The sequence below is a fragment of the Chaetodon auriga genome, chromosome 13 (genome assembly GCF_051107435.1).
Source record: "Chaetodon auriga isolate fChaAug3 chromosome 13, fChaAug3.hap1, whole genome shotgun sequence".
In the NCBI taxonomy this organism is placed as follows: Eukaryota; Metazoa; Chordata; class Actinopteri; order Chaetodontiformes; family Chaetodontidae; genus Chaetodon; species Chaetodon auriga.
In genome coordinates, this window is record NC_135086.1 from 9363513 (window position 1) to 9378124 (window position 14612).

The window sequence follows — 14612 nt, forward strand, 5'->3', positions numbered from 1 at the left end:
CACACACACACACACACACACACACACACACACACACACACAAGTCTGTCAAAGTCAGACTGACATATAAAAGTAAAAATGCCTTATTACAAACAGATCTCTCTGAATATTTCCAGATTTTCATATCAAAGCCATGATGGTAATTACATGGAGGACAAAACAAAACTGCCAAATAACTCCGCAGAGAAGTTGAGCAGGAGGAGGTAAACAGAGGGAAACTGGCTCAGATTGTGTCTTGAGATAAATCGCTTTGTTTGGTTTGTTTCACTTGACAAGAATTTACTTCACTCCCAAACTATGCGTAGCTCCTGCCTCGGTAATCAAAAGACTCAAAAGAGAGAAATCGCAAGAAAAATACACCAAAGCTTCGGCTGTAGACAAAATGTGAAAATGACATCTGGGTATCTGTTTAATGTTGTAAGAAATCTGACATGACTGCAGTTTAAGAGCAGTTTTGCAGCACCTAGACTAAATAATCTGTCTCAAGCACTTTCTGATTGAAAGGGTGGAATGAAATGAAATGAAACAGATTTAATGCGTTTTCATCAAGGCGCACCGTGCAGTAAGCTAATACATTAGGCTAATACAAATATCAGCCCCTTTCAAACTTGTGGTAAAAGAACACTATTTATGGTGTTGTATGATTTCTCCACCTCAGCCTCAACAGAAATCACCAAATGCAAAGAACTTGACGTATCATCGAAATGACATCTGATGAGTCACCTTTGATTCAAAGTGCAAACAGGCAGCACGCCTCAACCACTGAGATCAGAGCGAACATCCACGGCTCTCTCGGCCAATTCTAATTCAGCAATAAACATCAAATCATTTGTCAGGACCTTCTGTCAAAGCTCCTTTTCCAGAGAGCAGTTGGTATCCATTCTTAAAGAACGTACCTATCACCAGACTGTGTATCCTGAAAAGCCAGAGTGTATTTTCTTTGATAGTAATCTGACCATGACAGTCCTCTGGCTCACCTATACAGCGAGCTCCACTGACAACATCAAACTCCTGGATCTGCAGTCCCTATAACGTATTACCTGCCCAGGCATGCACACGCACACATGCAGGCAATCATACACTAATTCCAAATGTCAAAGTAATACATTGACGTCGAGATTAACATGTGACATGAATTACGGCGTGTAAGAACCGAGGATGTGTGAGTAATCTGCAATCCCTCACAAAGGGACTTATGCATTGACAATTCTCTTTTGGCTCTTTCCAGCCTCCTACTAATCACTGGAGATGTCAGCAGATGCTAAAACTTGAAAAAAATGAAATAAAATTTCACAGTGTCTTTCAGCAAGTCGCAGCGGCGGAGACGCTCACCGAGGCGGCCCGCGCTTTCATTTTCCTGCTAATTTGGAGGCGGTGCTGTGGGACGAGGGGGAATGCATTGATGCATTTTTAATTGGTGGAACTGAATTCTTGGGAGTGGACAAACTATACTTTATACACTGTTAAGACAGCTGTTCCAGCAACGTCTCATGTTGGATACGGCAGGAAATACCATACACTTGAATTTTTGTTTTTTTTCCTGCCCTCTGAGAAACATTTTCAAATTTCCAGAGTCAGTTCTAAACAACCTCTATCACACCGCTAACAGCAAAATCCCCCTTCTGAGATAATCATGATCATTATCTTCGAAAAACGTATCTGTTCATTTTCAGCCCTTGCGTCGCTCAATCTGTCCCAGTGATGTGAAATTTGCCTAGTTGACAAGATGGTGTTGAGATAATCACAACAGGGACCTGCCGTGACTGTCTTTCTAATTAGGATCCTGTCTATGGCTGTGGGCGTCCAATTTGTATTTTCTACTGTTCTCCACGCGGTGAAAGAATTTTTTTTTCCTCCCTAGCCCATTTAGTAACAGATGTATCCATAACCTGACATGAGGGAATGCAGTGATTTATAGTTTTATGGGGAATGCATTTTGGAAGGCTCGCAGGAGGCATCTGCATCTGCAAACCATTTGCATCAGAGGGGGACAAAGGAAATCATGTAGAGAGCAGGAAAGGTGATAAAGAGTTCTTGGGCAGTCGTGGCTTTGGTGACCTTTAAATAAATAAGGAATTTAACACTCTTTGTCTACCGGTAAGCTGTTGTTAGTGGCGAATTGGGAAACTGCACACTATTATAAGAATCTTCAGCTGTATTATGTGCAGAAATCCAACTATAAATGAGATCCTGCTAATTAGAAAACTGCACTGTTCGACGGTTTACATGAGAACCAGTAAAAACAGTATTTTTAGACACAATTCTGAAGCTTCTGGATCACATTTGCATATATACAGTGTCTATATGCATGTATAGGTGTGTGTACAAGAATAACCTAACAAGATTCTGCATGAAAAACAAAAATGATTCAGTGTGAAAGGATCTGAAAGCATTTAGACCCTAAACGCAATGACAGCCAAACTAATGGGTTTCTGCATCTCTTCAAGGCGAAGTTTTGACGGGTTTCATTGCATGTTTTATGTACTAATGAGAAAAATCCTCCCACGTTACATTAGAGGGCTTCACTGGTCAAACATCTATCAGATGTCTGAGCTTAATGTGATATGAATAATAATTATAAGAAGTTTATGTGTATAGCACTCATCAAAACCAGCGTTACGAAGTGCTTTATGCACAAGTCTCAACAATAAAATTCACAGTAACGTATGAACAAACATAAGGTAAGAGTATATTAAACACACTTACGGGTGCAGGCCATGGAGGCAGGGTCTCCCTCAGCACGGAAGTAGTTTTTCTCACAGCCGCAGTGCAGCGACCCCTCATGGTGAGAAAAGCTGTGAGGCGGACACTTGGAGCACTCCATATTTCCGAGCGTCGACTTGTAGAAGCCGGCCCGGCACACTGGAGACAAAAGAACAGACAGGCGAATGAGTGTCCTGCTGAACCAGCACATTGATAACTATCTAATAGCTGCATTCTTAGTCAGAGCACCTACAACAAGAGCCAGGAAGAAACGAAAGATGGGGACAACTGAACACACCCCACACACACACACACACACACACACACACACACACACACGCACACACATGATCAAACTGCGCGAAGAGGCCTGAATATAAATCTGCTGTTAATGTAACACGAGTCCATGGACTGCTGGTAAAAAACAATAATTCTCTGAAATGTCTTTGTCTCTATTTCTCTCTCTCTCTCTCTCTTCATCTCTCAGAAGGCACAACATGAATAATGCAAATTGTCCCCTCAGATAAAAGGGCTGTTCTCTTTAAATATCTGTGGTATTAAATCTGCACTCAGCAGCTCTTTTAACTCCTACTCACCACAAATCTGTTGCAATCTGTGCAAGTAGGGTGACACTCCACCTGTGTAAAGTATATTGCACATGTAAGTGTGTGTGTGTGTGTGCGTGTGTGTGTGTGTAGAAAGGAAGATCAAGGGGAACTTTTCCTTAGGTTTTTTCTCTCCTTTCTCTATTAAGTTCCACCTCCTCCTTTATTCTCCGTTCTTTTCTTCTTCTATAACAGGTTGAAACTGTTGATGATGGGATACAAAGTAATTAAGCTTACAAAAAGCCTCCCTCCATGGTGGTAAAGTCGGTTTTACTGCCCATAGACGGTCGGGTTGTAGGCAGTAGGCAGCAACTGGAAATTCAGGGGCTGTAAATGTGATTGTTTTGAGTTTGAAGTATCAGATGTTTTTGCAAAGAGTGTTTAAAACAGCATTTAAATCTAGTTGGGCAAGCTGCATGATCACCTTGAAAAACAAATTGCATGTAAATCGCTTCAAATTAACAAGCAAGTAAGCTAGTATTGATTAATCATGCAATAAATAATGAACCAATCACCTAAAATGCGACCATATCTATGAAATAAGAGACGGCACCAATGACCAGAGCTGATTTCTACTGAAATACAAACATGGGACTTTTACAGTTCGCTGATACTGTTGCATGTGTCTGCAGACAAACAAGCATATTCTCTCTCTCTCTCACACACACACACACGCACACACACACACGCACACATGCATACAACACCAGATTAAAAAAAAAAATGGCTGGCAGCACCAGCAGCGAGCCAGCAGAATGTGTGGGCTCAGCAGAACAGGTCTGACAGATCCCAGTGGTGGACAACACACTTCTGCAAAAGCCAACACTGCTGATACTACTGCCATATCCATCACTGACACTGGCACACCAAGGTCCCCGTGCTGCACTAAATACTCCTCTACCTCCCCTTTACGCTGTGTATGTGTGTGCGCATGCATGTGTGTGTGTGAGAGAGAGAGTAATACAATGTGAAGTGGGTTTAAACAGCCCTCTATGATCCTACTGACGGAATGACGACCACAGCGCTTGCTGACACACACAAAACAGGCCACCCTGATTGGAGGACACGCCAGGAAATTAGACCCGACAGCCAGCGCCCACAGCCAATCAGGTGGAAGAAACAGCCAGATAACCGCTGGGTCAGCATAAATGCACAAGGGACACAAAACAGAAGTGCGGATAAACAGACAAAAGTTAGAATGACTTAATCTCATAACAGTTGTAGACCGAGCCTCCATCTGATCTCTTTATCCATAAATAACCTTTGACAGAGCACACATGGCCCGAACAGTTCACCCTTAGATAACACCAAACAAAAATGCCTTCACTCTATCCACTGGGCGCTTAAACCACTGAGCTCGAATCCAACTGGACCTGATTTCATCTGCTGTGTTTTCAGAGCTGTAGAGGTCTATAGCACAGAGGAATACGCTGTGTCTTCTGCTCTTTGGCAACACCAAATACAGCCATTAGAGGAATCAGTGTCTTAATATTTGAAAAAATAGAGATTATCACCAGACGTGTCCTTTTAAGCGCAACTGCTGGAGGAACTTAGCAGACGAGTTGGACGGGTGACTTTAGCAAGTCAACACTCCACAAACGCAAGAAAAACAGCCTCATTATCACTTGAAAGTTAAAAATATAAGGTGACTTTTCGGTGTGTAACGCAGCCGTGAAACTTATTAGGCACTGAGAGGATCGTAAACTTCCAGTGTAAAAATTAATAAGCAGAGCTGCACTTACGGTATGAAGTTTTCATACGACAGTGTAGTGATATGTTGTATTTTCTTGACCACAACCCTAAAAATATTTTTATAACAGTTGGAAAAGGATAATAAAGGTCCAGTTTCTTCCCTGTGTGTCTGCCAGGAGGAAAAAGCAGCTCTGACAGAGGCTGATGGTAAAATCAGATTCGGCTCACAGGAGGTTAACTACTCATCTAGAGGAGAACCGAGATGTGTTACACTGACGTTCACCAGCAGTGTGTGCAGAGGCATGATTGGATAGCACGATACCGTGAGTGCATGTGTGTGTGTGTGCGCCCCGGGAGAGGAAACACAGCTCCTCTTCAGATGACAGAGTGTGTGTGATTAATTAAAATGTGTTTGTGTGTGTGAGAGAGAGAAAGTGACACAGACACACACGTTTCACAAGAGCATCACTGCCTTGACAAACGAAAGAGAAAATGAAATATTTGCAGAAGAGAAAAAGATGAAGGTTATCCCCCCGAATCATCTTTTATTTATTTTCAAATCAATAGGAACAGCATGTAAGGACTGTATCACTGTGCCTGTAAGTAGTCCTTTGTGATACACACACATCTCACACACAAACATACATTGAAATTCTCGCAAACGCTTGCACACACACACACACACACACACACACACACACACACACACACACACACACACACACACGGGGGTATAACACAGTGTCTTGCTGCTTTCACTACATGATGACAACTGAAACACAATCTCTTCATTCACTTTTAAAGAGCAGCGCACGCTCGCATTTACACACAAACATGCGCAAAGACACACGTGTGCACACACACACACACACACAGATGCGGCGGCCACATGATATGATGGTTGTAAAATAACTGGGGCTGCAATTTGCTCAATCAATAGTCTCGGTCATGGGACACCCTCATCAATAATTAACAGGACTGCTGGATGGTCCGGTGGTCCCATGCAGACCTTCTTTTCACTACATGTTTGCTGAAAACCCGACCTGACCTTGGTGAGGCTGCACCCTATGAATGAGTTTTCTGTTCAAATTCTGAAAGAAACCTGGATCTGTTTGCGACTTTTCAGTTCTGAAAGTCCAGCGATACTACCTCGGTCACTGTGTGAAGAAATGGCAGCAACTTCACAATCACACAACCGTTACATGATTAGAATCTGAGAAGTTTAGATAAGACGCACCAGAATAATGGTGCCATTGTACATCTCTGCAAACCACAGATATGTTGAAACTTCACATTTCTTTGCATTCAAACTTTACGTTACGTCGTTAGCTGTCGGCACAGAAAATGCTTGGGGTGAGGGCTGGAAAAAGATCACGTTTTGGCTTAAAATACTCGGTTTTATCTCCATGAACACGGCTCTAACATTGCTCTGCTGCTTGGCAGTCGCCCCACCTCTCTGTCATGGCACCACCATCCCCTCCGAAACGTGATATGTATAAAATGTACAAATGTAACTTTTCCGTGGTTTGCAGAAACATACAACGCCCACATTTTAATGTGGCGACTGGGCTGATAAACCTTTACTAGAATATACTGTAATCATCATCCAAAAAAACAAAAAAAAAAAAGTGACCAAAGATTGATCCCCACGTGTGACTTCTCACATGACTCGTGCCCTCTTGACCTCACTCTTTACTTGTAAATTGATTGGTGTCACGCAGGGGAAGTGGGAAAGTACCTCTGCCCTTGACCTCCATCTTATCCTAAGCCGAAGCCTCAGTTTGGGTCTCCATCCCTCGCTCTTTCTCTCTCTCGTGCACTTCAAAGTCCAGTCAAGCTGCACACACAGCCGGAGAAAAACAACGACCCTACAATTGATTTCCTGTTTCCATACCTCCTCTGCCTCTTTTCTTTTTCAATCCGACAAGATCCCAATGACTTTCACTCCCTCTCTCCTCCCCTTCCATCTTCCTCCGTCTCCACCTCCCCTTCATCCTGCCCACCCTCCTCCAGTTCTTTTCTGTGGCTTTCCCTTCTCTTTCTTTTGCTCCATCCTTCTTTCCTTAATTGGAATAGCTCTCTTTGAAATGGAAAAGTTATTTACTTTGACAGCTCAGGCATTTGGCTGGCGGTCTTATCCGGAGCCACTTGTAATGTTGCTGGAAACATGGCACCAGTAAACATCTTGCCCCCCTGCCATGAGATCCCCCTTTGGGCCAACCAGTAACAAGTTACAGAAATCTGGAAAAGGTCAAAGTCTTTCATGAAGCCATCACACATTTTGGTGGTGATTTTTCCCTGCCTAATAGTTATGTCATAGTTTAAAAAAGTGCATCATGGTATGACTCAGGCACATTGTTGACTAATGAGAAAATACATAAAAACACAAGCATAGCTTCAATGTCAGCAATGCAATTATCATAAAATTATTACTATCCATCCAAGTGTTAAACACTATTACAAGGATTAATGGCTTCTTTTTCATTATCATTACCTTTCAAAAACCTGGAAGACCCTCAGATAGCCGTATTAATAACACATACTGTATGTCACAGAAAAAGAAAGACATTAATATACGAAAGGCTCCAGTTCATATCACACTAACACACAAAGTGACACAGACATCCATTACGCTGAATTACAATCAATTTGTTAAAGCTAATATGTCTGTAACCCGATAAAATGAACTCATTTTTGCCAGACATACAAATGAAAGCAATCATCAAAATGGATAGGTTGTGTCTCGGGGCAAATTTCTGCGCATTCCATCTCTCTTATGTTCAATTATTGTGTCATTTGCCATGATAATCACATTGGGAACATACTGGAGTTTATTCATGTGTCAGTATGGCGGACCAGTGTGCTTCTGCTTGCCAGCCTGAGCAGAGGAGTCATCTGCAAGCCTCCAGAGCCAGTATCCATCAACTGGAGGACACATTAAACGTCCAAACTAAACCCTGAGAGTAATTCAGCCTCTGCGACAGTGATGAGAGCTGCCAAAGCTAATCAGAATATAACAAAGGCCTGTAATAGGCTCTCAGCTCTTAAGGTCATAATTGCTGAGGACTTTATACTGTGGTTGTTTCAGACCTATAAGTTGGAGGGAGGATCAGGTGGGATACAACTGGAAAATCAGTGGAATTTTGTGGTTTCTTTGTTTATTTGTTAGAGATCTGCACGTCTGCCCCAGAATGTGGTCAAATTCATCACGTCTAGCTGGAATATTAGGAAACGGGCACACACTGTAGATCCGGGAAAAAGAAAGCAAGTCTGTAATCTCAAAGAAATTCAGCACTGCTTCACAAAATGAGCTAATCAGTGACACATTTGAAAATGGAATTGCCCATTAAACTTCTTTCCCACTGTTACAAATACAAGAGTAAATGGAGACTTTTCCTTTTCATTTCCAAAAGCCAAATCTATATGATGACAAGGATAAAAATTTGACAATACAGAATTACTGATCCTATTACTTCGTCTTAGTTCAGATTTCTCCCCAAAATTAGCAATAAAACAGCTCTGGGATAAGAAAACTAGCAACTGCTCCCCCATCTGCTTTCACAGAGCTTCGAAAATGGGCCACTAGATCAATTTCTGACCCTGATGTTCAGTTTTATCATCGCCATGACCTCATACGCTGCATTTTCAGCGGCCATAGAAATGAGCTGGCTTCAGCAGCTGAGCAGCGGAGGGCCAGATTGGAGTTTGTGATGCTAACTGCAGGCTAATGGCCTGGAGAGACCCCGCTATTCAAGTCTGTTTATCTATACACACTCAAAGAGACTCTTCTGCTGCTTGGATGCAATGTGTGTAAGCGTGTGTGTGTGTGTGTGTGTATATATGATCCAGAGTCCAGAATACTAATCACACAACCACCAGCAGTTTCTGTCTGTGTGAAAGAAAGTTACAGCGTGAATGTGTTTATGTGCGTGTGTGTGTGTGTGTGTGTGTGCGCACAAACTGGCACAGTAAAGCTTAATTAAGTGATCTGATCCAACACTGATTTGCATAATAAAGCAGCCTGATGAGGAGGATAAGAGGAGGACGAAAGGAAGCAGAGGAGGATGAAGGGAGGTAGAGGATGTGAGGAGGTGAAATAGAGGAGGAAGGGGAGGAGGAAGAAGCGCAAGGTGAGGAGGGTCGACGTCACGTGCATTGTAGGAGACAGGAAAGCGGAGAGGAAACACATGTTTGTAAGGAAAACACTGCAAGCCACACAAGCACGTTAGCAGCACACTAATAGTAAATGCTGTGTGTTTGTGTGTGAAGTGATAAATGTTTCCCACTATATTAAAAAAAAAAACAACACACTGATTTGCCATAATTACTGCTTGACCCTCAACACAATTATTTCCAGCAGATGAAGAGCATGTTAGTGATTAATGTTATGTAATCATCAAACAAGCAGCATAGCCAAAGTGTGCTGCCTACGCTAAATTAGATTTTAATAGTAGCAAATATCAGCCTTCATATATCAGTATAACCTCCATGATATAAAAAGACTGAGCTCCTCTCTTTGTTTCCTCCCTCGCTCTCCTTTGAATTCACGAGAGCTCTGCTCAGTTCAAGGGCAAATTAGCAGAAACAACACATCTGATGTCTATTACAATATAGTTGTTTGCTGAGCTGCTGCACTGTGGGATCAGCCGGAGACCCTTTAAATCTGATTACAGAACTGAGGGACAAGATGCTTTTAAGTGTAAAATTTATGGAGATTTCAATTAACAAAGGTGGGAAAATGGTAAAAATCTCACCATGTACTATGTGAAGCATTGTATAATTTTAAAAAAAGTCACCTTTTCTTTGACATTTTTGCTTTGTTATTATTAATAAGTCCAATGGAAGTTAGTTCATAAAGTACAACCATGTCTCTGCACGATGAGAGGATTCAGCATGTGGTGCCTTTCCGTGAAGCTAATAAAGGGAGCATGAGAGAGAAATTGCAATTTTATTAAAATAGCATGTTTGTGTGTGTGTGTGTGTGTGTGTGTGTGTGTGTGTGTGTGTGTGTGTGTGCAGCTGCTGTTATATGAAGGACAATAAACTGGGGCAAAACAGGGCAAGTGCTGCACAAACCCCACGCACGCAGAGGCATGGATCAAATCCCTGCTGTATCCATCAAGGATGCAATAACTGCTTCCTACACTCTCCACACTCCAGAGGTTAGCCAGGTCAGTCAGAAAATCCAGGACACCCACCACAAACCCATTCTGCAAACACTCACACACTCACGCACACACACACATACTGAGGTGATGTTAATTTTACTGTTGTAGACGCTGGGTGACTTGACTTTACTGCACACATAAACACCAACAAATTCATTTGTGTTTGTTCCATATATGTCCAAGCTACATATTGATGGCTTTATCACCCCAAACTGTGTGTGTACTTGTATGTATGTGTGTGTATGTGTGTGTGTAACAGACGAGGGGATGGAGGATGGAGGAGGCTGAGAGCAGGGAGACAGAGAGGGAGAGAGAGAGAAGTCAGAGTCAAAAAGACGAGAACATGTTAGCATGTTCCCACAAATAATCACTCACTACACACACACACACACACACACACACACACGCACACACACTAACAATGAACCTATTTGTCCCGATCGATCGCACACAGCACTATGAAAACTGTTGACATTTTCACACCACACTGATCTGTGTGTGTGTGTGTGTGTGTGTGTGTGTGTGTGTGTGTGTGTGTATATCTGTGTACATATGCATCCGTTTGTGTTGTGTTTGAGGATGACGCTGACCTCTTCATGCCCTCTCACTTGTGCCCAAACACACACACTCTCTCACACACACATGCACATTCCACTGCTGCACTCCTTGGAAACACACACTGCACAGCCAAACAGGCCTTAAACCCATTTGCCTCCTCTCATCCTTTACAGGACTATTGTGCTGCTTTGAATGCAGCTGATAAGCAGCCATATACGCCACACACATTCACACAAATCACTAGCTGTCGTCATCTTGGTGATTTAGGCCCGGACAGACCATTGTACCTTAATCCCACGTGTGACAACTGTAGCCGCTGGCAACCATGTCACCATTTCTTCACCGATATGGGAAAATTGATGTGGAACTCATTTCCACCCATCGCTTTGCTTTTCATCGGTAAGTCGAGGATTTATAGAGGTATTGTTACTAAAATGAAATATCTTATATATAAAATCATTACTTTAGAAGGTAAAGTAAAGAGTGTATCGGATCATTTTTTGATGAAAACCAAACCTCAACCAGTGTTGCTTATCTTCAAAACATAGCTGGATAGATGAATCTCTATGTAATGATCAGTAGATGGATGGATGGGACAGCTGGAGTGAAAAGAGGTAAAAGTGAGAGTGTGAGGAAAGAACGAGGAAAAATATGAGGGGTGGAAAAGAAGTGGAAGGGTCATTATTGGGCTTTATGCATCTTTCAGCATCAAGAAAACTTCTATATTTGTGTGTGTTTGCATGTGTGCGTGCCAGGTCCTTTACTGTAACAGGAACACTGGGATAGTTTTATTGACCAATGCTAGAGAGGACACGCTCTCAACTTTAAGAGAAAATAGGCCATCTAAAATGCTGCTGGACACACACACTCACTCTCTCTCACACACACACACACACACACACACACACACACACACACACACACACAATGATGGTGACCCACTTCACTCAGTGTGCTCAGTCGGCAAGACTCGCACAAAGAAATTGATGTTATAATCCCGCTGATGTAAGGCGGCACACAAGTGCAAAAAACGACACTGTTCGAGACCTCTGGTGTGACTGATATGAAAAACTCTTTATGACAAACTGAATTTATTATAAAACACACTGCAGCGGTAGAGATGGCAATTAATTCCAAGAATTTTCGATTTATCTGCATTTTTAGCAGTGATGTAAATGTTATTTCAGAAGCTTTCCCATCATTATATTATCACATTTTCAATTTAGTTTTAAAGGTATTGCATGTAAGCACAAGCTATGTTTCACTCAGCATACAGTGAACCTTTATTTCCATCTTTTGTGAATAATCTAATTGATTTCAGCTCTTATAAATATGATTTCCATGCTCTGACTCCAGCTGGAGTTCCCTCCAGTGTCTATTGTAATTCAGATGAATAGACGTCCATATGGTTGCTGACACTGAGCCCCAGTCGCGGAGAAGCTCCTCCGCCTGCCGAGGTCTGGGTGGAGAGGTGTAGTATGGCCCACTAGGGAAGACCACTTTCACTGCTGGAGCACCTGAGGACGACTGAAGGACACGTACGCGTTGCATACGCTGACAGATACCTACACACAAGCCTCAGTGCGTGGCTGCTGCCATATGCTAAAGAGCCCCCAGGCTCCCGTCACTTCAGACAACATGACATTCTGGCTCTCACATCGCCCACCGTGTTACTCTCACTGAGAGCTGAACCACCCAGACTGGAGAACAGATGCTGGGACGCACTGAAAACTTGAAGGAAAGCAGAAACATTTAGTTCTAACTGATAAATCATATTTTTTTCCAGTTCTTCGCTAACATCCTCGGCGGGCCTTTATGGCAGGGTGAAATTTGTTGTCAGTTTTGTCTCATGTTTCCTCTCTCTGTGCAGCCTCTATTTCACATTCGGGCAACTTAGTGTTGATTTTCTCGCTGAATATTGCTGCGGACCGTTGATGGTTTCATTCTGGAGCAAATAACAGGAACACTTCTTTCTGCACAACGAAAATTCCAACATCTGGTTTGCATTTGTTGCTATGAGAAACAACATAAACTACCGTAAAAACAAGGATATGATCCGTAACGATTTTATTCACTTTTAGTTTCCGCTGTCAGAAGCTGAAACGGTTTCTTCACCTTCCTTAGATTTTAAAAAAGCTTGTTAAACGATGCATATGTGTGGGGGCACTGAAGATCTGAATAGAAAACAGTGTAGAGGGCAGAAGTGATCACCTGAGACCATTTCATTTCACAATTATACACTATATACCTCATATCATTAGATCGAATCAAACTACATATTTCAGATGCATCTCATTAGGCCTCACCTTGAAAGTGAACATCACCCCATGAACCCCTGACGGGAGCGAGAAGGTCAGAATCTATTTGTTAAGGTCTAAGAATTCCTCAGTGTGGCTGATGCCCGAGGTGGCTAATAGGATTCTCCTGCATGCCACGGGGGATAAAGTGAGAGGCAATTTGATCAAGGTCTCGTATAACAAAATAATAATCATATTCACAGCTCCATGCCAGCGTTGCAGCCCCTTTCACTCGCAGTGTTGTGCATTCAAATTAGCCTCATCTCATTTCCTGTCCTGTTAGCTCCCCAGTGACGCTCCTAACCTGTGACACTCTTCTGTGAACAAAGAATCTAAAACAAGAACAAGTAACCGAAAAGTCACAGATGTCACGAATTTTAAATTAAAATAAATTCAAGCAACCAAATAAGCACTAAACCTGAAAGCTACACCTGGAAAAACATCCACGAATGACACGTTATCCAAATGAACATTTGTGAATAATTATTTGTTAATTTCTTCTTCTTTTTTTTTTTTTTTGGAGCTGCAGCCACTAATTGTGTTATACTCTACTATTATTCTGTGATAAATTGGCTGCAGTCAAACAGTCTGTTTTGCTTAGAAAGGTTCCCACCTGGGTGAAATGAGTATGTCAGTGGCAGCCATGATAAGAGCTGGCCGAACTCTGGAAGATGCTTCAGTGCTTCCTTTCTTATCCCCTTTAGCTTAGCTTAAACTGGACGATCCTTTATGAAATAAAATCAGATAATACCATCTCATGCTTTCTTATGACTGCAGCATTAAAAATAAAGCACAATTCAACAACCACCATCAATATTTGGCTCAATCTTATCTTATTCCACCACAACCTTCTACATAAAAAAGCACCACCTCACACATCCTCAACTCAGTCTGACCTCTTAAAAAGTCTCTGCCACACACGCAGCTGAAAGAAGCTTAATTTACTGTAATTGGTGGTATATGGAATAGCTATCTGTTCCTCAGAGTTCTGAGATTTGCTTTGGCTACAACATGATGGCTATTGAGTCTATAATGGCTAATAACACAAGTTCTATGTTTTGGTTGGATTCTAGTGAGAATGTGATCCTTTGTCTGAGTGTTGGTGGTGGTGAACTCTCAGGGGTGTTTCCCTCCATTGAACCCACTGCATGTTGGGACAGTGTCCAGTCCCAGGACCCTCTGGAAAGGATTAAGTGGCTCGAGAAAATTCAGGAATTCATAACCTCATAGTTCATGATCCACTGAGAGCTGGTGTGCGGCGCTTTTCAGAAACAGCAAAACGGGGTCTCCTCAGGCAATAGGGACTGTCGGTGCAGTAGAAGGTTACGGTAGTGCTGAACTACTGAATGTATGTCCGCCATGTGCACATGTACAAATGCACGCATCTGTGTGTATCCATAGAAATGTGTGTGTGTGGATTCCTGGGGCAGGTGTCTCAGCAGTGGTTGGGGCAGAGCAGCAGTAAATCACTCCTCAACTGACACACCTCACCACAGGGTGTCCCGCCATGTGTTACTGCTGAGAGAGAGAGAGAGAGAGACCCAGGGGTAGCAGTTACTGGGTCACAGAGAGAGAGATAAACCTCTCTA

The 14612-nt window shown here is 42.5% G+C and overlaps 1 protein-coding gene across 4 annotated transcripts in view; it reads right to left on the reverse strand.

Annotated features, from left to right (window-relative positions):
* The window catches only part of epha3 (eph receptor A3), a 97976-nt gene that overhangs the window by 45275 nt on the left and 38089 nt on the right, over positions 1–14612 (reverse strand). For all 4 annotated transcript variants that reach the window (XM_076747041.1, XM_076747040.1, XM_076747043.1 and 1 more), the window contains exon 4: positions 2707–2862. In XM_076747041.1, the coding sequence (XP_076603156.1) occupies positions 2707–2862 (156 nt within the window). The remainder of the gene's footprint in view (positions 1–2706; positions 2863–14612) is intronic.